Source organism: Carcharodon carcharias, chromosome 15 (assembly GCF_017639515.1).
Source record: "Carcharodon carcharias isolate sCarCar2 chromosome 15, sCarCar2.pri, whole genome shotgun sequence".
Taxonomy (NCBI): domain Eukaryota; kingdom Metazoa; phylum Chordata; class Chondrichthyes; order Lamniformes; family Lamnidae; genus Carcharodon; species Carcharodon carcharias.
Genome location: NC_054481.1, coordinates 130,777,377 through 130,802,855, shown reverse-complemented (window position 1 = coordinate 130,802,855; position 25,479 = coordinate 130,777,377). Strand labels below are relative to the sequence as shown.

The following is a 25,479-nucleotide window of genomic DNA, read 5'->3' as shown; positions in this document are numbered from 1 at the left end:
CATACACACACACATACACACACACACAGACACACACACACACACACACACACACACACACACACAGAAAGGACAAAACAAATAGGGTCTCCACAGAGGTTGGCGTTTAAAGGGGGAAACAAACACCTTTTCGGCCAATGGGAAAACTTTATGAGAAAGGATAAAGCTCAAAGGGTTTTGATGTTGTCAATCTGGTGCTCCAGCATGCAAAGATAGAGTGCTGGTCACAGTAGTCGTCTGGAAGTTCTTTCCAAAGGAGCTTGTGGAGGTGAACAGAGCAGGATCAATATCCTTGGGATACCTCTCTCATCTCAGTTTCTCAGGTTTCCAAATACAGACGAGTTATTTTGAGATGAGGATTTCTAGCTGGATACTGATAACTATACTGAATTTCAGACAAGGCAGGGAAAGAGCAAGTTGGGCAACTTTCTCCTTTGCAGTTTATTCCCAAACTGAATCCAAAAAATAATTTCAAAACAGAAATTCACTCAGGTGGTTTTGAGAAAAATCATCAGGGCCTCACAGCCTCTAAAAGCAGTAGTTTCTTCAGTAATTCTTCAAATTAAAGTTAAAATAAACAAATAGTTCTTATCTCCTCAGGTGCCTTGCTGGTCATTTAGCTGATGTTGTGACTTTTTGGAAAAAGCAGTTTGCTCACAGTCCAAAGTAAACTTATAACCTTTTTTAAAATTCCAGGTCAGTTCCCACGAAAGCATCCAAATAATTCAATGTCCTTCCAATTTTAAGGTATATATAGCGCTTGGAGATATGTACACATAACACTTCGTCAATATAAACTATTTTTAGTTCAGCTGTGATCAGGAACTTCATAACTGTGGTCCCAAAAAGACCTTTTACTGGTTATAACCTGATAATCAAGAGGGAAAGGTAACAGATACATTCAACTCTTCCAATCAATACACCAGAAACAAGCTTTGGCAAATACGTCCAATATAGCGTCCACACCACATGCTATCGGAATTATGGTTCACGATTTTATAACCATTAATTTAAATGGTTAGAAAATCATGCATAGTGCACACCTGAATTACTGATAGGAGATCCTGGCAGGCAGGAAAGCAAAGTTAGGTAAGTTATTCTCAAGCTGGAAAAGAACAGCAGAACCCGGCCATGGTACAGGTACGTTCCTCAATAATACAAGATGAGCTATGTTTTCAGGCCTAAACCTAGCTCTCAAAAACAATACATTGCAGGCTGACGTTACTTGCAGATGCAGAAGTACATAATAGCATTTATACCTGCATATTAGAAGTGATCTGTTACTTGAAAAGGTTGGCCTCCATCTGCTCATCTCCTTGCCTGAAAAATGAATACTGTGTGGCCAAATTTCTGGACCATAGCATCTCAGCCCCCACTGCTCTTATTTAAGGCAAAAATGGCATATAATAGGAAGATTTCATGACATTAAGCAACTTATCCCACTGGAGAAGATTTCCACAGCACAGCGACATCATAAATGTGTTCTTTATAAATTGGTTTACAGTCTAACTACAGTTAGCGCACAATGCAAATCCTTCCGTTTGTGAGGAAGCTACCAATGATTAGTTTCTGAAAGATTTTAGAAGACATTAGGGATATGGAGATTAGAAGAGAATATAGAATTACTGCAACAAAGCTTATTAATCATATATTATGTCAATATGTTGATTAAAACAGATTGTGCAGGAGCACATAACGGTTCATGCAATGACTGTACAAACAGACATGTCCTCATGTGCTCAAAATGCACCACATAATAATCTAGGAGAGCCCACTGTACCAAAAGCTGCACCTTAAGAACACTAAACGCTTCACAGTATCTTTACAATGTGGAAGGAGGTCATTTGGCCCATCGAGTCAGCACTGGCTCTCTGAAAGAGCATTCCACCTAGTTCCACTCCCCTGCCATATCCCTGTAACCTTGCACATTCTCTCTTTTCAGGTAGGAGTCCAACTGAGCATCAACTGCAGCTACTTCCTCTTCAAGCATGGTGCAGCACAGATATAGAAATTCTAGACCAAATAGACAATCCTATGGGAAGTAAGCACAGGATGAGGTATGAAGCACATGTGAAACAGGATGGTGGTTTTTGAACAGTTATCTGGTGCATTCTGAGCATCAATAGTGATTTGTCTAAGAACACAGATTTGGTTCGTCTGCCTGCACATAATGTCTGTTACAACTATAACATTCACCATTGACTTTCCCAGGAGTTTTACTGAGTTCAGAAACCCTACATTGCAAATACAGCCCATGAAAAATGTGCAACCACAAAGACCAATAGGTCAGTGTTTAGTTCAAATACATACACCCTGCATCTTCAGGAAGAGGGAAAACCGGAGGGAAGCTAACGTCCTGTCAGAACTAAGGCGAAAGAACTTGCATTTAGGAGCAACTTTCCTACTCTCAGTACATCTCAAAGCTTTTCACAGCCGATGAACGACTTTTGACGTGTAGTCACCATTGTTTGATAGATATATATGGCTGCCAATTTGCACAAAGTAATGTCACACAAAACCAAACGAGATAAATGACCGGATAATTTGCATTGGTACTTTGAAGGATAAATGTTGAGCACCAGAAGCTCCGTTGTCTGCTCCTCAAATTAAAAGACATAATGAAGTTTCTTTATATGTTCACAGGTGTCACAAAAATCTGTCCTAAAGTAGTGATTGTATCATTCAGCAGGAAGCAGCTGTTTCATCAATTTGCATTATTATACTGCCATTTCCCAAAAAGACAATTTTTTAAAAAAAAGCAAGACTTACATTACCCAAAGATAAGGGGATAAGCAGAGCACTATCAGTTATTCATTCCAAAGCTGACAATTTAAATGAAGAACTCTGGGTTCTCATTCTTATCTCCAGGCATTGAAAAATTATCTGCCACTCAATGTCGTAAAGGAAGAAAACATATTGTCATATATATTCGTATATCAAATAGAGCAGACAGTCTGTATAAAATTTATTTTGGAAGCTTCACAAGGAAGCACATTACAGTGAAAGAGATGTAACAGAAAATATTTATATGGCTTCCCTACTGGAAATGAAGCCTTTAACAAAGCATCATATCAAAGATTGGGGAATAGAGTAGGGAAAATTCGAGGCTCATTTACTTTCATTACCTGGCACATGTATTAAAGTAACACTGGCTGCCCTCTCATTATCTTTTCCATTTTTGTGTGGTGCCTTATTTAGAGTGAAGTTAATAGTGCATATTAACTAGATTCAGATGCAGCTTAAAGCATCAGTCCGCCCACCATGGCAAGCCATAATATTACTACAGGGTTCCAGAAACTCCTGTTTCCTACACAGTGTTGTCTCTCTGCCAAGAAAGGTTTTGTTTGATAAGCGCAGGTACTTGTACTTTCCAGAGCAAGCTATTGTATTGCAGACTCTGGTTTATTTGGTTATGTTGCAGGCAACATACCAGCTAAGGAACAGGACTAAAACTGAATTTAAGTATTACATACGTTTTTTTAAACAAGGAAAGAGCAAACAGTACCATATTCGCTTCCGATATATGGTCAATACTGGCAACTTCTATAGCCAAAGCTACGTTCAAAGGAGGCCCTGTATAATCAAAAGTACAAAATCATTAAACAAAGGACAAGTAAGAAAATCTCCATACATTATGGGGTTCGGCTTCAATTGATGTTAAACAGCATAACAGATTATCTAACTTTTATCTCATATTAATTACTCCCACAAACTCATTATAAAACGACGTTGAAGTGAGCTGGAAGCAGATGAATATTCAGGACAATTAAATTGAGCATATACATGAACATGGGTAATAAACATTTCTATCAGAACTACAGCAATTAGATTTGTCTGATCATTAACAATTTTGGCTTGGTGCTACAATGGACAATGTTCCCATCTGAATGAATCCAATGTCAATATGCTGCTAGCTCACAGTCCTTCTCCAGGCTATTTAATAAACCATGTTATAAGCCTAATTCCCTTCTTGTTTGCTGGATTTTTCTTCATTTTCTCCCTTCATCTCCCAAGGTGCTAGCATGTGCTGGGGTACTTTTCATGGATGTCTGCCACTCTCCTGTCTCTTGGCCTGGTGCTCATTCTTCACGTGTGAGCCAGGACAGCGAGTGCCTTCCGGCTTTTCTTCATGGAAGTAGATATTGGAAACGACCTGATACTGTCCCCATTCCATGATCAGATACAGGGACACGATTAAGTCATTAGCCCCTTGAACCAGCTCTGCTGTCAGATAATGACTCATCTGCATCTCAACTCTATTAACCCTCCTTTGCTCTATAACGATATCTAACAAAAATTTATCTCAACTCAGTCTTGGAAAGTCCAATTCACCCAGTATCCAGCCTTTTGTAGGGGAGAGTTCCAAATTCCCACTATCCTTTGTGTGAGAAAATGCTTCCTGATTTCATTCTTAAACGGACCAGCTCTAATTTTACAACTCATCCTCTTGTTTTGCATTTCTCCTCCAGAGGAAACAGTTCAAGTACATCTACCCTATTGAATGTTTCTTTTTATCATTTTAAACACCCCAATTATATCACCCCTCAACCTTCTAAATTAAAACAGCAAAATCTAATTTTGTAACATTTTACGTCAAACAATAGATTCAGTTTGCCAAGTGCTTTTTCTCTGGGTCAGAATCTGTCATATATCATACGCAGCACAAAGCAGGACAGAGTGTGAATGTTGGGAAAGTAACAGTGCTCCAGCTACATGCAACGGTTTGGAGTTCCTGCTGTGATGCCTACTTTACAATAATAAAATATTTACTGAGTTCCAGGTAACGAGCGTTCACCGTGTTGCACTTTGTGGAGATGGGCTTTTGATTTCAATGTTTTTCCTACTGTGTTATCCCAAGTTGAGCTAGAAATTATCTTTGTTGGATTTCAATATCAACTACTAAGCAACTGCTACTAGACTGTCCCTGTGACGTAACTCAATTCTGTTAATTGTTTTACAATAAATGGTCCATATTGCTCAGTCTCAAAATAAATATCTGCTAAATAATAGTACAGTAACTGAAAGAATATTGATAAGCTTTATCAAAATCAAGGGAATATAACTTTCAATTTCAACGGGGTGGAAAACCCGACAGCATTGATTGGTGGCTATGATACACCAAAGCTCGGCACTGTTGATTGGCCGGCCATTTTACACCAAACAAGATTTGCCTCATTATTGCTTTGAATAGAAACAGAAATCAGAATGGGCTGTGTTAATGGGTTGTCAACCAAATACCATGAGTTTTCCACCTGTAAACCTAGGCCCAGCCTATGTCCCTGCTCCAAAATATGAAGTGCTACTCATGTCATATTGGGTCATTCCAACTCAAATTTATTTGCTATTTTTAGTAAATTTCTTCATCCTCTATAGTGGGATCTCTGTGCATGCACAGCCTCTGTTTTCTTGCAATGTGTTGCCAGACCTCCTCCTTGGTAAGACTAAAGGAAACTGTACCAATCTGCCTTCATCATCCTTCCAATAATCGGTCCAATCCTCCATGCAAGGAATTGCCCAATCTCTGCACTACTCTGTCAATTCCCAACATCACACCTGAGGTTGGGAACTGGTGTGTTAGGATTCACAAGGATTTAAATCCAGAACAAAAACAGAATTACCTGGAAAAACTCAGCAGGTCTGGCAGCATCGGTGGAGAAGAAAAGAGTTGATGTTTCGAGTCCTCATGACCCTTCCACAGAACTGAATCTAGTATCAGCAGGGAGTACAAAGCAGCAACGGATCAGCTGCCCATTCATACCTGCCTGATAATCAAGTGGGTGTTTAAAAGGTGGTTAATCTAATATTATTTTATTGGTAAAGTTCAGGATGCTTTGTACATAAGATCATACTCATTTCCTATTATCCCTTACAAACAAACAGATACAATTTCCCTAATAACTGATAGACTAGCCAGTGTGGAATTGAGATTTACCTGGTAAAGAGGTCCTAGATTTAATCTCTCATCTGTGTTAAATTATTTAAACTTAGTTGAAGACATTATCATTGAGCTAAAGAAGGATGTAGTTCAACCAGGGTTCCTTCTCCTGTGACCTCCAACGAAAGTGTAATTGCAAGAGGAAAAGCTGCTGTGATGTGCTGTCATGTTACCAACTTCATGAGAAGAAGAAGGAATGAGCAGTTGGCTTCATAACAGGCTCTGAAGCTTCCAGTTCAAAAAGTGTTAAAATGATGCAGATAGCAATTGTGTATAATTACACCGACCACTGGTGAAAAATTCCAAGTGGCTCATTCAGGGCTGTATTGTTCCCAGCTGTTAAAGATTTCCAGGGCTGGTGCTAAATTATTTTCCTCATATTGTAATAACGTTTATCTTGCTAAATTGTCCATAAAGAGTCAAGTATGTGAACTACACTGTGTAGGGGTAACTGTTTTAATCATGCAGCCAGTGGAAAGCTTCCTCACTTGCAACACAAATTGGAAATTGAGGTGCAAATTGCCTGTGATTCTCTGATGATTCATGATCAGAAAATTAAGGGCTGTGCAAGCTCAAACTTCCAATTTATGTAAGGTTTCCGTCAGAAGAGAGATCTCATTAAATTACCCACATTTTAAGTGCCTGTAGATAATTTTTCAGTGGATTAGTATCAGTTCTGGTGTGAACAGGTACAATTATTTTACTTGTCATTGTCTTGTTGGGCTTACCTCCTATTCCTGGTCGAAAGTTCCGAGCATATCCCTTCATTAAATCATCCAGGTTTGGTAACCAAGAAATTTCTATATCAGTGGTTATGTAATCCCCGAGATCAGTCATTGCCCTGTTTAAAAAAAAATCTTTAAAGTCACAGAGTAAGTTCAACTTCAAAGCAAAAATGTGCTAAAATGCTACCTTATCAGATGAGTGGAATGTTGATTGCATGTACCTAAGATCAGTAAAGTCTTAGGTTCTGAGTTGTACTGAGTTAGCTAATTTCAACGAGGTAGGGATGCTCCTGCTGGCCATAGAGCCTCAAGATACAGAAGGGAAATTCAGTCAGAGTTCCCATTCTTGCTCTCAACCTTTCTGTCAGAGCACATGCAGATAGCAAGTGAGGACTAAGCTGCCACTTCGTAATATATGCTAAAATATTACTACTGAGCTGAAACATAGAAAGGTTACAGGACAGGAGGAGGCCATTCAGCCTGCTGGGTGAGTGCCGGCCCTCCCCAAGAACAATTCAGCTAATCCCATTCCCCCACCCTTTCGCCATACACCTTCAAATTTTTCCCATCCGGGGCATATTCAATTCCTTCTCGAAAACTATTGAATCAATTGAATCTTCCTCCACCACACCCTCAAGTAATGCCTGTAGCCTTTGGCAGACTTCAAGCATCAGGATGGGAATGAAAAGGAATAAGTTTGCCGTCAAACTGAAGGTCCATACAGCAACAGTCCTGCCCACTCTTCTACACATGTGAGGCTTGGACTGTGTACCAGCATTATGTCGAGAAGCTCAATCACTTTCACATCAGCTGCCTTCAGAAGCTTCTGAAGATCAGGTGGAGGGCAAAAGACCAGACACCGAAGTGCTCCTCTGAGCTGACATGCCAAGCATCTCCACCACATCGAGACAGTCGCAACTGAGTTGTGCTGGTCATGTAGCCAGAACGTCTGACACTTACCAAAGTGAATCTTCTATGGAGAGCTTGAGCCTGGGGTGCGCTCTCATTGACAATCAATGGAAATGATACAAGGTCACTCTGAAGGCTTCACTATGGAGTTTCAATATTGACTTTGAATATTGGGAGAAACTCACCCAAGATCGTTGGAGCTCCTTCGAAAGCAAGCGTGTATGAGAACCAGAGAGGAAACACAAGGAGAGAAAATCCCGAGCCAGCAACTCATCCAAAATTCAATCTGCGGTATCCTGTCCAATTTGCAACAGAATCTCCAGGGGAAACAGTGGCCTTAGCAATCACCCCCGGATCACTGGAATCCTACCAAATGTCCCAGGTGATGAACATAGTCATCATCACCTTGAAGTATGAACAAAAATAAGGCCGTGTATGCCTGATCTTAACCATTCGCCAGGTAAAAATGTTTTTCCTCATGTCACCTCTAGTTCTTTGGCCAATTGCTTTAAATCTATGTCCTCTAGCTTTCAACCCTTCTGCCAATAAGTTTTTCTCTGTAATAGGGTCAAATTATCAGCACCATAGGAATTACATGTATCTTAGTTCCAGACAGAAGTCTCTGATCTGGAGACAAAAAGATAATTTGACATTCCTAGAGACCATATCTGTTTATTGCTGCTGTAACTATCATATTTCAGACCAAATAAATGGTGGGTTCTGCTCTTTTGAGGTGGCGGAGGGGTTGGCAAATTCCAATTAGTAAACGGACACTAGGGCCAGACATTTTAAACAATAAGGAGAGGCATCAAAAAGGCAATCTACCCTCAGGAAACGGAAAAAGGTTGTAAAACATGGGAGCACAGAGGGAAAGGAAGTTCAGCCTCAGGATGATTCTATTTAGGTTAAGTGAGATGACCCACAGCATGCGCCTTCATTATTTCAATATGAAGCCAAGTTCCACTGATTGAGCTATGGCATTCTGATTCTAACTATTGCTTTGTACATTCATCTTACTTTAGAATACAGGAGGTTATGGCTGAAACCAAACTTTGGCTCATTTAGTTTAATTTGGCCTACCTTCAGAGAAGTTGAAGGAATACACTTGCAAAAGACACAGAGATCTGGTCTGGATTACAAAGCAATTTCATAGTTACACACCTGGGTCACAATATCTGACAAGTAAATATTGGACAATGGCAGTCAACACCCATAAAAAAAGGCCTCTCAGACCACTTACTGGAGTTAGGACCCTTTCAAAAAGGTACCAGGTGTATTGTTGGGGAGTTGTAATGCTACTGCCCCCATTTTGAGGCTCTTGCTGCCCCATTAAAGACAGGTAAGATTGGTTAAAACTAATCTCAGTAGGGGAAAGAGACAGTTCTAGTTTCTCTCTGTCAACTCAACTCCATATTATCGATGCATAGTCTTCATTAATCTCAAACGGGATAAAACTATGTCAAAACTTACAAGTACCTTGACTGCGGCTTTTCCAACATTCAATCAGGAGTGCCTGAATCAACCTGTAGTCGCTCAGTCCAACTTCTGGGGAATCCTGATGAATGGTCATTGATGAATGGTCCTTGACCTGAAATATTGGGCCAGATATTCAAACGTTCATGGGGCTGGGACCCAACGTGGACACAATTTGAAAATCCCGGTCCTGGAAGTTATCTCAGGACACCAACACCTCCCAGTAGGGGGAAATGGGAAATTCACTCACCCCGAATTAACAGTCTATTAAACTGCTCGAGGGATTTATTAAGGGGCCGGAGCATTCAGCAGTTTTGAAAGCTTATTTTGATGAATCCTACCAGTCGCCGTGGGATCAAAGAAATGCTCTTCTTGTGAAGGCAAAAGTTATTGGGCCCCCAGGTAGTCTGTGCCGGAATGGGCTCATTAGCTTTCATTTATCGTCCATGATGTTCTGCGAGCTGCCTGCTCTCTTCAGCAAGACAGCAGCAGGCCCCAGCATGGCTGTCACCTTCGTTTGCCACTGGTGCCAGACAGGCAGCTCTCGCCTCCTGGAGACAATCAGCACATCTATTGAGTGCTGAGCTCACCTCCTGCCCAATTCAGGCACTTACATTCAAAAATAGCAACACAGTTGAGGTGTGGGGTTGGGGCATGGGTGATCTGGGGGTGATTGCTAAGGCCACTGTTTCCCCTGGAGATTCTGTTGCAAATTGGACAGGATACCGCAGATTGAATTTTGGATGAGTTGCTGGCTCGGGATTTTCTCTCCTTGTGTTTCCTCTCTGGTTCTCATACACGCTTGCTTTCGAAGGAGCTCCAACGATCTTGGGCGAGTTTCTCCCAATATTCAAAGTCAATATTGAAACTCCATAGTGAAGCATTCAGAGTGACCTTGTAGCAATTCCATTGATTGTCAATGAGAGCGCACCCCAGGCTCAAGCTCTCCATAGAAGACTCGCTTTGGTAAGTGTCAGATGTTCTGGCTACATGACCAGCACACCTCAGTTGCGACTGTCTTGATGTGGTGTAGGTGCTTGGCATGCCAGCTCAGGGGAGCACTTCAGTGTCTGGTCTTTTGTCCTGCCACTTAACCTTCAGAAGCTTCTGAAGGCAGCTCAAGTGAAAGTGTTTGAGCTCCTCAACATGATGCTGATACACAGTCCAAGCCTCATGTGTTTAGAACAGAATTTATCCAGATGTCAGGGCCTTGACCCCACTTTGAAAATCCAGCCTGGTAACTGTATCTCTCTTTACAAATACAGCTTAGCCTGCTGAGTGCAGTTGCTCACTACTTGTTTACTTCTACTGCTGTCTGACTGTACTTAAGTATTATATTGTACTAATTAAAAACCCTTTTGCTATTGTAGATGATTCTCTATTTCAAGAAGAGTAGAAGGCAACCTCAATTATTGTATTCAGCGGTGTGGATGTGTCAATGTAATTGATATCCTTTCATGTTACAATGATATTCTGCAGAGTAAATAATAATTTACAATGGAGCAAACAGTATTGTATATTCTATTTCATGAAATACTGGATATATTATTTTACAATTGTGTACAGCCAGAGCATACCTCTAAAACGGGCCATGTCATTGCTGATTTTTAATTATAAAATAATCTGTACAAAACTGTGTCATGTTAACAGCAGAGTGATGCTCCATCAAAATTGGAACTGTACAATTGCAAGTTATTTTGTTTGCAATACAGTAAAATCCCAATGAGTCAAATCCCAGGGGATCTACCCACAAGTTTGTGTAAAGCGGGGTTCCTGATGGCCGAGGAGACCCCATTCTCACGTGAATGCACCTCTATTTAACCCGATATACCTACAAACGCTGTCTATGTCAAAAACAACTGATCGAAATGCCAAATGAATATACAGTTGTCATGAAAATATAATAATTTTCATAATATTTATTGGAGAAGTGGGTTAATAGTGGGGTTTGGATAGATTCTGTCTGTGTATGTGTGTGTGTGTGTGGGATTTAATTGAACTGGAGACAGCTGGTCTGGAGGTTTTTGAGTCAGCAAACAAGAAACTAGGTTTGAAATGCTGAATACATAAACATCGCTGAAGTTTTAGAATATGAGGTGCAAGGAAAATTCGCAGTATTAGATAAATTAGGTTAGTTTAAATTTCAAAGAGACGGTAGGATGTTACACCGAGCCAGAAGAAGCTAAGCCCAACAGTGTGTTTATTTTTTCCAAAGGTTACGGATAAAATTAGTGCTATGAAAAGATTTGTATTATGAGAGGGGTAAAGTTCCACAGATATATCGGAACAATGAAATTTGCAATAAAGGGAAAACATATGTAAAGGAGGGAAGGCTATGTGTAAGAGGAGAAGGCATTGTAGGACCTAACACAAGTGTGAAAATCTCTGTGCATCAAGTGCTTTCTATAGGAACTGAAGCTGAGAAACTCACTTTGAATGCGACTGTCCAGGGCATTGTGTTGCTTTGCCTGAGTCTGTCTAAACGTATTTGTTTTTTTACTGTTGCCTTAATGGAGGTGTAACTGGGAGCCAGATTAATTAGGGGGTTTAGGAGTTATTATAGCAGTAATTTGTAGACTTAGGTGTGTGCTTGAAATCTTTTTTGTTAATAAATGCTTAATTTAGTTTTCCAAAAACCCCTTAAGTTGTGGTAGTTTTATTACTTCTGAATTCAGGACATGCATCTTGAAGTAAAATACAAATTGCAAAACAGTCATGACCGAGTGATCAAGTTTCCCTCGTGGATTCGATCTGCCTGGTACACATCATCTGCCACATCATAACACAGTAAAGGAGTAAATGCGTGAAAAGGTCTTTATTCAATTTGTTCACACCTTGCAATGGCCTGATTTTGTATAAGGTCAGAGCATTACATTGAAAAATCTCAGGAGTTAACTCTGGAAAAACTCCATAATCTTTTCCTGCTTAGTGTGCTGTCTTTGGACATGCACAATACAGTTCACCATGTTGTCAATGCAGTCAAACAGGGTTTTGTGCTGCAGTGTGAAACCCTGGAGCATCCCTACAGCTTTTGCAGCATAGGCTAAGGAAACAGGCCTTGCATTTCATAGTGGTGGACAAACCTGACAGTGGAATCTCCCACTCCCTTGTGACGTTCACTTTCCACTGCATGTCACAGTTTTCCATTCGTAGTATCAACTTCACCTTCTCTCCGATCAACCACACTTGTAACTTTCTCACCCGTTTAGCCATACTCCGGCGTTGCCTGTCCTTTTACAGGAGGATCTCAATGTGAAATGATGGTGTGCCCAGCGCTCACGAGTGTGCACTCTTGTGTGGCCTAACTCCGCTGCGATTGGTCAGCACAGTCAAATGATAAGCTTGGACAAGTTCAGCTCATCCGAGCTACCAGCACAGAATTTCTGCTTATCACGGGCATCGTTCTGTGGGATCTGCTATTCTGTCAGCGAGACTGATTGACAGCTTCAGCATAACTGGAATTTCGTGTCATCCGAGTTTGATTCATTGTATTTACTTCTGCGTTTCATTTTCTTTGATAAGTGTCTGCATTAAGTGAAAGCTTCTGGCCGCCTGTCATTTTAATTCTGTGCCCCACTCCCTGTCATCGGCCTCCTGCACCTGTTCCAAAGGAGATTTGGGAACAGAATCTCATTGTCTGATTCATCATTTTACAGCTTGTCTTCAACAATTTCAGATCATAAACACTGTCCCCATTTATTCAGACAACAGTATTGATTCTGTTATTCCCATTTCCACCTTCTCTAGATTCATCTTTTTTTTTTACTTATCCCATCACCGAGATCTTTTTTGTCATTTAACCTCTCCTGTCTTTCCCCTTATCACAGATCTCCCTTTTTTCTCTTCCCTCCCCTCTTGTCTTTCCCTGCCCCTCCTCTTGCTTAATGCCTGTTATATCTGGAACTGCTTCCAGCTCTGACAAAAGGGGAATGGACCTGAATCATTAACTCTGGCTGGAATTTTACTGACACACCGTTGGGTCCCCGCTACCGGAACCAAATGCAGGTCTTGAGCCTGCGCCGGCCAACAGCCGGACAACGGAGGGTGTTTTACCGCTGGTGGCTCACTGCTGCCCTGTCCTGTTAAAGGCAGCGGCCTGCCTCTCTGAGCCTCCGACCCCATCAGAGGGCCAGGAGCTGGCAGCCTTGGCAGTGCCAACAATGGAGGTGGACATTGCTGAGGCTACAGAGAGAAGGAGAAGGTGCCTCCATGGTGTGCTCCCCACCCACCGCCACCACCCCCCCCCCCTCTCAAAGGGCAGGTAAGATTTTTTTTTTATAAATGTGCAGGGGTCAGGGTGGTCATTTCCACTCCTTGGTGCATGCAACCTCTGCAAAGGAAGGCCCTCCCCCCGGGAGGCCATTGGGAGACAACCTTAATGTACCTCAGTCTCCACATGCAGCAATGGGCCATTCTGACACCTTCCATCGCTATTTTGCCAGCCCTTCCGCCTCTCTGCCTTTCTCCAGAAGATTGATAAGATGCTGTCTGACCTGGTGAATGTTTTCAGCATTTTATGTTTCCAAATGCATCAAAAACATGTTGTTTTATAGAAATAAAATAATTCATTAGTTTTTCATTATTTGCCGTGTAAACAGTTCAGAATAATTGCCATTTATTTGAAAATTACAAGCAGCCTTTGTTTCCAAGGACTCCGCTGCTCTGAGGTTTGACTGCAGTAGATGAATGTGTTTTTAGGTTATATAATTAATGTTACTAAAAATTTAACATTATAAGTCACGTGACTTAGTACTGTATACATCTTACAAAGTTCCTGTAATTTAAAATGTACAGTGCTCTCCCTTGCACAATGTATTCATATTAAGTAGGCATCTATTTGTCTTGGGATCTTTGACTCATCAATATTTTACCATATAAGAAACTTGAAAGAGGTGCGATATATTGAAAATACTTCTCACTTCTGAAGATTCTGTCACTTTCTGTTACAGTTCATAAAGTTCCAGTGTTTTTCTCATTCAGCAACAGTTCTCTTTAAAGAATGCTCAGAAGTGCTTAACATTCCTGAAGAAGGGCTATTTTTGAAATGTTGACTTGTTCCCTCTCCACAGACGCTGAATGACCACCATGTTTCCAGCTTGTCATTATTATTACTAATGCAAAAACTGATTTCCTCAAAGTGCAACCATGAAAAGAAGCTAAAATTGCAATTGATTAGGAATTAGAAAGATACTTCGATTAGAGAGAGGTATATACGTACATTGAAAGAAAGACTCATATTTATGTAGCACCTTTCCTAACCTTGGGATATCCCAAAGCATTTTACAACCAATGAAGTACTTGTGAAGTACAGCCACTGCTGTAACATAGGAAACATGGTGGCTAATTTTCAGACAGCTAAGTCACACAAACAACAGTGACATAATAACCATTTATTTTTTAGGTGATGTTGTTTGAGGGATAAATATTGACCAGGGCACAGGGAGAACTCCCCTGCTCTTCTTTGAATGGGATTTTAAAATTCAACCTGAAAGGGCAAACAGAGCCTTGGTTTAATGTCTCATCTGAAAGAGAGCAACTCTGACAATCCATCAGTTCCCCCAGTATGACACTGTAGCGTTCGTTAGCCTAGATTTTGTGTCCAAGTCTCTCAAGTGGAGACTCTGTTTAAGAATGAGGTCCCCCTGTTAAGATGGAGATGGAGAGAATTTTTTTCCCTGAGGAGTGTCCTTAGTTTGTGGAATTCTCTTCCACAAAAACCAGTGGAGGCTGGGTCTTGAATTTATCCAAGGCCAAATTAGACAGATTTTTGATAGACAAGTGAGCCAAGGTTATGAGGTTATGCAGGAAATTGGAGTTAGAGACCACAACCAGATCAACCATGGTGCTATTGAATGGTGGAGCAGGTTCGAGGACTGAATGGCCTACTCCTGTTCCTAAGTTTTATATCCTATGATCCTAAGCGACCTCAGTATTGGGACCACTTTAGAATCAAAAACACTTTGTGCATGACACCAAATTGGAGGGGGTAGTCAATACTGAGGAGGACTGCGACAACTTACAGAGGCACATTAATAAACTTGCAGACTGGGCAAATAATTGACAAATTAAGTTTAACACAGATAAATGTGAATTAGTACATTTTGGTAGGAAGAATAGTGAGGTCACTTATTAGTTGGAAGGTGCAAGTCCCGATGGGATGAAAGAGTAAAAAGGCCTCTCAGAGAACAAATATACCAGTCACTTGGCCTTGTTTCTAGAGGAATAGAAATGAGAAGGTTGGGAAGTTGTGCTAAACCTATACTGACCTTTGACCAGACCACACCTGGAGAACTGCTTGCAGATCTGGTCACCATATTATAAAAAGGATATAGAGGTGTTCGGTGGGGGGGAAGGTGCAGAGAAGATTTACAAGGATGATACCAGAAATACAAGGGTTTTTTAATTCTTTCACAGGATGTGGGCATCACTGGCTGGACCAGCATTTGTTGCCCTTGAGAAGGTGGTGGTGAAGCCGCCTTCTTGAACTGCTGGAGTCCATGTGGTGTAGGTACACCCACAGTGCTGTAAGGGGGGAGTTCTAAGGCCAAGCGACAGTGAAGGATCGGTAATCTACTTCCAAGTCAGGATGGTTTGTGGCTCGGAGGGGAACTTCTAGGTGGTGGTGGTGTTCCCATGCCAGGCTGGGTCACTTTTCTCCTGAAAAATGGCAGCTGAGGGGTGACCTAATAGAGGCATTTAAAGTTATGAAAAGTTTTAATAGAGTGGATACAGAATGTTTCCCCTTGTAGCATAACTAGAAACCATCAAATATGTAGTCACAAAGAAAGCCAATGGAGAATTCAGAAGAAACTTCTTTACTCAAAGATAAAAACAAAAAAACTGCGGATGCTGGAAATCCAAAACAAAAACAGAATTACCTGGAAAAACTCAGCAGGTCTGGCAGCATCGGCGGAGAAGAAAAGAGTTGACGTTTCGAGTCCTCATGACCCTTCGACAGAAAAACTGCTGAGTTTTTCCAGGTAATTCTGCTTTTGTTTTCTTTACCCAAAGACTGGTGAGAGTGTGGAACTCGTTATCATAGGGAGTGGCTGAAGTAAATAGTATAGATGCACTTAAGAGGAAGCTAGACAAGCGTGTGAGGGAGAAGGGCCTAGAGGGTTATGATGATAGACTTAGATGAGGAAAGATGGAAAGAGGCTCAAGTGGAACACAAAAATCAGCACGGACTGGTCCAGCCGAGCAGTCTGTTTCTGCTTCGTATATTTTATATAAGCCTATGGATTCACCACATTCTGATTCAGCAACAAGAATACTGTTACCGCCGAGCCATCGTTCACACCTCTCATAACCCTACAAGATTTCAAAGTCAATGAAGTGCTTTTGAAATGTAATGACTGTTATTATGCAGGAAATTGCTCAGGATTTAAAACCTTTTGTGACTTTTAGTTGCCAGTGATTGACTAAAAATAACGTTTGATTTGACTCATTATTCTAAAAAAATTCAGCTTTTCAAATAGTCGATTTCATTTAGGAAATCAATATATCATTAACATACATCTATTCCTAAATAAAACACAAGTTTTTGAAAGGTTGCAATGCTATAGAAAATAATAGACTCTTCAGAACCCATTTTTAAAGGTTGCAAAACTTTCAAGCTGATATCTTTTTCAAGTTGGTTATACATTGCAGCACTAATAAATCATCAAATTCTGGTCAATAGTAATGCATTCCGCAAACTGTTACCAGTGAACAATCAAAACTATTTCTGCTCGTCACAGAATATCAGCTGGTATTGGCTCTGTACAAAAGGCAGCTTCTAAAACTGACTAGAGGTGCATTCACACTATGGCCGAAGAGCTGGTTTGAAACAGTTCACTTTCCTCTGATGTTTGAGCAGCAAAGCTTGAATGCAACATCAGGGCCACATCCTGACATCTGAATGAAGCCGAAGGAGGAGGTAGTTTGACTCTGCTTCACAGCTGGGGATCAGTGGGGCCTCAGTATGTTTGGTGTTGGTCTCGAGTGGTTTCAGCTTTATACCATTGCTGAAGGTGAGGCAGGTGAATACAACTCTTTGTATAATTCATTGAACAAAAAAGCTTTAACAATAGTAAAATATTGTCAGAATTTAAGAAAAGTATTAATAATAATGATTTTCCCAAATAAGGCTCTACTCTGAAAATTTAAACTAATAAAGAAAGCACAGACCAGATTTGCACATTGTTAATTCTTCAGTTGAGCAACACCTTGATTTTAAAATTCTCATCCTTCTTTCTAAATCCCTCCATGGCCTCACCCCTCCTTACTTTTGTAATCTTCTCAAGCCCTACAACACTTTGAGATATTGCTACTTCTGTAATTCTCACCTCTTGCGTACCCGATTTTTAACGTTCCACCATTGGTGGTTATGCCTTCAGCCACCAAGGCCATAAGCTCTGGAATTCCTCTCTGCCTCGCTACTCTCTCTCCTCCTTTATGACCTTAAACCCAAACCCCTTGACCAAGCTTTTGACCACCTTATGCAGATTGGTGTCAAATTCTGGTCTCTGGTCATAGTGCGTCTGAGAAGTAACTTGCGATGTTTTATTAAGCTACAGTTGCTATACAATTACAAACTGTTGTTGTTGTATTCAGCCTATTCTTCCAGTAATTCTGTCAGATCTGCACGTCAAAGATATTAACAGTTCCTGACCACCAGCTTGTCCAATAATTCCTCAACATTTTCTTTTATTCCATTTAAAATAGTACCATGTCTTGTTTACAGTGATGAAGAGATGAATGTGTTTTCAAGGTGGACAGTGTCACAGGGGAGGTCGTTCACATTCCACACAATCCTTCTACTGTAGTTTCCACAGCTGTCAAATGTCAGAAAGATTAGAGCCCCCAGCAGTGAATTAGCAAGGTACTGTGAAATTTCCTAAGTCTAGGTACAAAATGTGCAGAACGTGTTAACCCAAAGCTGTATACAAACTGGAACAAAAACAGAATTACCTGGAAAAACTCAGCAGGTCTGGCAACATCGGCGGAGAAGAAAAGAGTTGACGTTTCGAGTCCTCATGACCCTTCGACAGAACAGTTCTGTCGAAGGGTCATGAGGACTCGAAACGTCAACTCTTTTCTTCTCCGCCGATGCTGCCAGACCTGCTGAGTTTTTCCAGGTAATTCTGTTTTTGTTTTGTATACAAACTGGCTTCACTTTCAGTATTAGGTCCCTGTTATTGTCCTTGTGTATCATTTCAGCATTAATCAGAAGTCACTGATTTTGTTTTCCTGCAATCTTGCATTATAGTTAAATATAGGCCTGTTTAATTCTTTTTATTATTTCTTCTGCCCTGTTTTGCTTTCAAAATATACCAAAATGTAACGCAATGTTTTATTTTCTGATAATCTTTGTCCCTATCTTGACACGTATATTCATGGCTTATTTTGACTGAAAAATTAAAACAAAAAAGTTGATGAATGGGAGAGGGAATAATGGAGATACGATTTCCATATTTTAAAATAACAGCATAAAAATAGCAAAGGCATCCCTGTGCATCAGCCCAGTGTATTATATATCAGAGGTATGTGAGGACTTCCATTTTAAATATTTAATATTGTACCATAATGACTGTTAGTTGATTAGATAAAAATAGCAATAACTTGTATTGAAATGTAAAATATAAACTGTCCCAAGGCACTTGAGAGGAGTGTTCTAAGACAAAATTTTACTCCAAGCCACATAAGGATGTCCAAAAGCTTTGTCAAAGTGGTAAGTTATAAGGAGTGTCTTAAAGTAGAAGTGAGCAGTAGAAGCAGAGGGGTTTACAGAAGGAATTCCAGAAGTTAGGGCCCAAGCAGCTAAAGGACCAAGCACCGTCAGTAGAGCAATTAAAAATCAGGAGATATCCTAGAGTCCAGAATTAGAGGGATGCAGATATCTCGGAGGGGGTTGTGGCATTAGTTACAGAGATAAGGAGGGGCAGCTGATCAAGAAGGCGGCTCACCACCACCTTCTCAAGGGCAATTAGGGATGGGCAATAAATGCTGGCCCAGCCAGCGAAGCCCACATCCCAGGAATGAAAAAAAAAGCCATGGGGAGGCTTGAAAACAAAGATTAGAATTTTAAAATTGATGCATTGTCGTACTGAAACTCAGTGTAGCTCAGCCAGCACAGGGTTGATAGGTGAACAGCACTTGGTGCGAGTGAGGACACAGTCAGCGTGGTTTTGGATGACCAGCGAGTTTATGGAGGGTAGAACATGGGAGGCTGGCCAGTATTACCAACAACAGTTTATTTTGTAATAGTCGTTATTCATCCGAGCTAACTTAAAGGCAGGATAATTTCTTTACACAGGTAGTTGTAAATCCCATCAAAATGATGAAAGGCTAAGTAGAGAAAGAAGTTTGAAATGCTTATAAGTAGTTATATATTATATATATTTTAAGCTTTATTACATATACAATTATATATATATATATATAGACACACCCTGGATATTGTGAGGACAGAGGGGAGGATTTTCCCCTTGCTGGGCAGGCCCAGGAACAGCTGTGCAACAGTCTGCCACCCGCGATCGGCCCCCGATTTTACACTGGCCGGCCAATTAACGCACTCTGATAACCTCAGTGCTGCCTGGATGGGTGGGGGGGGGGGAGTTGCGGGAGGAGCGTGAGAGATGAAGTGTGCGCATACGCAGGGGGTGCGCTCAGTGAAAGCTCCCTGAAGGCACAGAGCTGCCTCAGGGAGCCGAAGGTTTTTAACATGAAAAATAAAGATGTCAAAAATAAGGAAAACCTGTCCCCTCCTGTGATTCTGTCACGTGAACAGGGACATGCGAAAAATGAGTTTTAAATTTTTTTTTAATTGTTTTCTCAGTCGCTGTTGGAAACCTCATCCCCGCCCGTGGATGAGGTTTCTCAAAACATGCAAAGGCCGCCTGGCCTATTCGCCCACCTGCCAACTGTAAGGAAGGACGGGCAGAGAGAAATTCAATTTAATTAACTGACTGATGGGCTTAATCGGCCCCTTAATTGTCGGCGGGCACGCTGCTGGCTCTCGTGCACGCCCGCAGACCGAGATATCGCGCGAGTGCACGATGACGTGGGGGCGCTCGCCTGACATCACCCCGTGGCTACTTCACGCTCATGCGCGTCCACACGCCGAGCTGAAAATACTGCCCAGGGTGTTGTGAAACACTGGTCGGGAATCAACAGCTTCTGTAACTTCATTAACTGTTGCAGCTTTCATGAGCCATATGCACCTGCAGCTTTCAGTGAAGTGCTGGTGCCCCACACATATCCCTAGCCCTTCCCCTACTAACCAACCGTTTGAACGAACCCGGCACTGCCATTCACTGCAGTCACTGCTGTCACCCGGACAGCACTGATGAGTCTAAGTGTAATATTTAAGGCATCACTATGGTATGTAAGCTGTTGTAAAGCATTACAATGTTCTTTAGTAATAGTGACAGTTAATGTGAAACAGCTATATCATCCTGAAGCCTCAGACTGAAATGCCATGACTCAGAATCTAACAAGAGAACATGTGCAGCAGGTACAGTTTGCTGTTATCTGTCAGAGATAGTTCCACTTTTCCTTTATTTTTTAGGTCACAGTTAAATGCAGGGGGAGGGGGGAGTGATAAATGGGGTAGATGTTCTTTCCCAGTAGATGGGGGGAACCTGTACATCTTTAGTGGATGGTCTAAGAACAGGAGAAGCAAAGAGGTAAGGTCATCTGTCCACCATTTTGGTGAAAGTAAGGTCCAAAATGACCTTAGAGTTTGGAAGATGTAAGATTTTGGAAGAAAAAAAAGAAAAAAGAGAAGAAACAATCGGCGGGATTTTCCGCACCCACCCACTGTCAGAATCTTCCGGTCCCGCTGCCAGCCAATGGGCTTCTGGCTGGGACACCACCTCACCCACGGCAGGTCCCACTCGCAACAGGGCCGGAAAATCCCAGCCTATATAAACAGAATGATTCCATTTTAAAGGCCGTGCGGGAAGAGGGAAACCTGGGCACTCTCATACATAGATCTTTGAAGATGGTAGCACAAGTTGATAACGTTGTTTAAAAAAAAGTATATGAAATCTTTGGTTTTGTAAGTAGAGGCATAGAGTACAAAAGATAGAAAATTGTGGCAAACCTTTACGAATTGTAGGGTCGGCTTCAGTTAGAATATTGTAACCAATTTTGGGCATTTTACTTCAAGAGGCGGTGCCAAGGCCTTACAGGGGGTGCAGAGGAGACATACCAGATAGTATCAGGGGTGAAAGACCAGTTATGTGGAGAGACTGTGGGAGCTGGCATTGTTCTCCTCAGAGGAGAGAAGGGAGATTTCATAGAAATGTTCAAGATTATGAGGGATTTTGGTAGAGTCGATGGAGAAACTGTACCCACTAGCAGGTGGGGCAGCAACCAGAGGACACATATTTAAAATATTTAGCCAAAAAACTCAGCGAGGGAGGGGAAGGTGAGAAGAAATCTTTTAATGCAGCAAGATTTTATGATCTAGAATTTGCTGTCCAAAAGAATGATAGAATGTCATGAAATTATAATAATTCTCATAATATTATTGTGATTTATTGTAAAAGTAGGTTAATAGTGGGGTTTGGATAGTTTCTCTGCCTGTGTGTGTGTGGGATTTAATTGAATTGGAGACAGCTGGTCTGAAGGCTTTGACTCATCAAAAGAAGCTGGGTTTGAAATGCTAAATTCGTAAACACAGCTGAAGTCTTAGAATGTGAGGTGAGGAGAGTTTGCATTTTAGAATAAATCAGGGTAGTTTGAATTTTAAAGAGATGGTGGGATATTACACCTAGTCAGAGAAGCTAGGCCAAGCAGTGTGTTTATTTTTCCCAAAGGTTACTGATGCAATGATTTATATTATGAGAAAAGTTAAGTTCCAAAGACATATGTGAACAATGGAATTTACATTAAAAGGGAGAAACATGTATAAAGGGGATTGAAGCTATACGTCAGAAAGGGCATTGTAAGATCTACCAGAAGTGTGAAAACCTCTAGTATTTGTGCATTAAGCTGCTGTCTACAGCAACCAAAGCTGGGAAAAGTCACTTTGAATTCTACTCCAGGATATTGTGTTGAATTGCCTGGATCTATCTATAATCTTTTTTTTGCTGTTGCCTTAATGGGGGGGTGTAACTGGAAGCCAGATTAATTAGGGGTTTAGGAGTTATTATAGCAGTAATTTATAGACCTATGTATGTGCTTGAAATCTTTTCTTTTGTTAATAAATGCTTAATTTAGTTTTCTAAAAAAAATCTCTGACGTCTTGGTGGACGTTTCGGCCAGGATTTTCCCATCGGCGATTTGGGGGCGGGGCCCGCTCACCGACGGGAAAATGACGCGGGATGATGTCAGGAAAGGAATCCCCGACATCATCCCGGTCCCTTTAAATTTTCAGGAAGGCGGGCGGACAGCGAAATCAGCTGTCCCTGCGCTGACCTGTCAATGGCCAATTGAGGCCATTGACAGGTTCATTAAGATAATTAAAGACCTGCCCGTCCAACCTTAAGGCTGGCAGGTAGGCAAGGAGCCCCAGCGGACTCCTGATAATACATGAAACCTCATTCCCTGGCGGGATGAGGTTTCATGTCTGTTTTGTAAAAAAGTAATAAAGTTTATGTGTTTTTTATGAACATGTCCCATCTCGTGTGACGTTGTCACATGAGGGGACATGTTAATAATTTTTTAATGTTTCTATTTTTACACTTAACTTACCTGTCACGAATCTCCCTGAGACAGGACTTAGACTCAGGGAGCAGTGCGCTCTTTTGCATGCATGCACGAGAGAGCGCACTTTAACAGTGGTTCCCTCCCCCCCACCCGCACAGGGAGCGCATAGCACTACCCGTCAGGCAGGCCGCTGGGTGGGCCTTCATTGGCCCGCCCACTCAAAATGGCAGCAGGCCCCGTTTCGGTGGCGGGGGTCAGCTGTCCGCCCACTGCCGAGTCGGTGGGGCCCGCACGCCATCCGAGGGCAAAATTCTGCCCATTGTTTCTGAATTCAGGGCACACATCTCGAAATAAATGCAAATTGCAAAACCGTTGTGATTGCATGATCAAGTTTCCCTCACGGATTTGATCTATCTGGCACACATCGTCTGCCGCGTCATAACAAGAAGTAGTTTCAATAGTAGCTTTCAAAAGAGAATGTTTAGAAAGGAAAAGATTGCAGGGCTGTGGGGAGTGCAGAGAGGAGTGGGGTTTATTGGATAGCTCTTTCAGAGAGGAGGCACAGGCATAATGGGCAGAATGGTTTGTTTCTGTGCTTTATGATTCCAAGATCCAAGTGATAAAAGGAGTACAGGAGGTAGGAGATGAGTTAATTAACAAGATCTGGTAGATATGTTTGACAAAACATTTCCTATTTGTGGTGATATAAATCATCCAATGGTGTCATCGCATTCTTCACACACAACACTGAATGTCAAAATTTATTTTTTGTGTTTTTTCCCCTTCCTCATTCCTCCCAATGAAAGATTTCCCAAATGCTTTTTTGGTGAAGGCAGTGAATCCTGCTGAGGAGAAGAATTTTTGGGGGCAAATGAGATCCGATCCTAAACAAATTGGGCGGACAGGTGGAAGGTGGAAGATGAAAGGGAGTTAGACTGTTCTCTGAAAAGGAAGAACGTGCAGGGTGACAGGGAGAAGGTGGAGGGTTGGCATGAGGCAAATTGCTCATTCGGAGATCCAGTGCAGACACGATGGGCTGAATGGTTTCTTACTGCAATCTGTGATTCTGTGAAGTTCCACATTACCGTTAAGAGAATGATGTGAAGTCATTTGTTTGCCAGATTGCTAATGTTGTATAACTTCTTACATTAGCACTGCTTTTTTCATGCAATGAGCTTTTGCTTTAACTGAACCACCACAAAATCTGTTTGTGTGTGCTTTTACAAAACAGCTTCAAGTGTCAATACTTCAGCCAGGTAAAATTTAATTATAATATATAATAATAATATGCTTGTTACAAAATTGTGTTTAGGTTAAATACTCAATCTCACACAAGATGACAGAATAGAATCACAACTTATACAGTAAATGAAATGTTCTACACAACTGTGTTCTTCAAATTCCAGACTAAAGTAGACAATCAAAATATCAATAAACGGAAAAGGACCATACCATAATATTTCACAATGTGCAGCACAATTACCATCTCAAATGCTGGTACACTGGTAGTTTAAGAATTTCATTTGGGCCTATAAGCATAAATATAAGTTCAAAATGCTCATATCTAAAGATAAATTGCAACCTGGATATTGAATATGCAGAACGCTTTCACGTGCTGGCTGAATGCCAATGGTTTATGTAGAAAAAAAAACTCACTAAACATTGTAGCCCTCAAAACTTAATCAGACATGCAGGGCTTTTTTTTTCTAGTAAATCACAGTCACCAGAGGAATGAGGCTGACTGGATTGGTCTACAGAGAGCTGGCATGGACTCAATGGACTAAATGGCCTCTTTCTGTAGCATAATGACTCTATAGTTCTATGATGAGACAATCTATGACACTGGTGCTGCACATTACCTTATGATTTTTAAATTCATTATTAGGTGCAAACTATTGCAATACAATTAATAATGACAACTGTTAACGCAAAACATAATTTTTTCTGTAAATTTATTGCCAAAGTACTTATGAGGTCAGCAGTAGAATTTCCCTCTCCTGAAGTCTGGAGAAAAGCCTTCACTCCAGTGAATAGACCTCAGATTACAATAACTTTATAAGAAAATGATGCATAATACGATGTACTGCGTAAGTTTCCTGTAAAAGAAGTTCAGGAACATCACTATCTTCACTCCCTTAGAACAAAAGAAAGTTCAAGGAGAGAGGTCATTTCGCCCTCCAATTTTCAATCCTATAGCAGCCAAACTCTCCCATTTATTTTGTATATTCAACATTATATTTTTAAATGTTCCATTTTTCCCAGACTGAGACACACTTGAGCAATATTTTTCAGGTACATTTTCATTGTTCATGTTTAATTTCAACAACAATAACTTGTATTTATATAGTGCCTTTAATGTAGTAAAACATATCAAGGCGCCTCACAGGAGTGTTACAAACAAAATTTAACACTGGGCACATAAGGAGATATTGGCGTAGCTTGATCACACAGTAATGTTTGAATGAGCATCTTAAAGGAGGAAAGAAAGGCTGAGAGGTTTAGGGAAGGAATTACAGAGTTTTGGGTATTGGCATCTGAAAGCACAGATGCCAATGCTAGAGTAATTAAAATTAAGAGGCCAGAATTGGAGGAGCACAGAGATCTTGGAAGATGGTAGGACTAGATGAGATTACAGAGATAGAGAGGGGACAGGTCATGGGGGGATTTGAAATCAAGGATGAGAATTTTAAAATCAAGGTGCTGTTTAATTGGGAGCCAGTGTTAGTCAGCGGGCACAAGGGTGATGGTTAAACAGGAATTGTTACAAGTTAGGACACGGGCAGTAGGGTCATGGATGAC

At 41.1% G+C, this 25,479-nt stretch overlaps 1 protein-coding gene across 4 annotated transcripts in view; it reads right to left on the bottom strand.

The window, feature by feature from the left end:
* gabrd (gamma-aminobutyric acid type A receptor subunit delta) overlaps positions 1-25,479 on the bottom strand; it is a 47,705-nt gene that overhangs the window by 19,123 nt on the left and 3,103 nt on the right. For 3 of the 4 annotated variants that reach the window (XM_041207386.1, XM_041207387.1, XM_041207388.1), the window contains exons 2-3: positions 6,664-6,776; positions 3,506-3,573 (exon numbers count right to left, since the gene is read on the bottom strand). The exons of the other annotated variant lie outside the window; for it this stretch is intronic. In XM_041207386.1, coding sequence (XP_041063320.1) covers positions 3,506-3,573; positions 6,664-6,776 — 181 coding nt within the window. The remainder of the gene's footprint in view (positions 1-3,505; positions 3,574-6,663; positions 6,777-25,479) is intronic. 4 annotated transcript variants of the gene reach the window in all.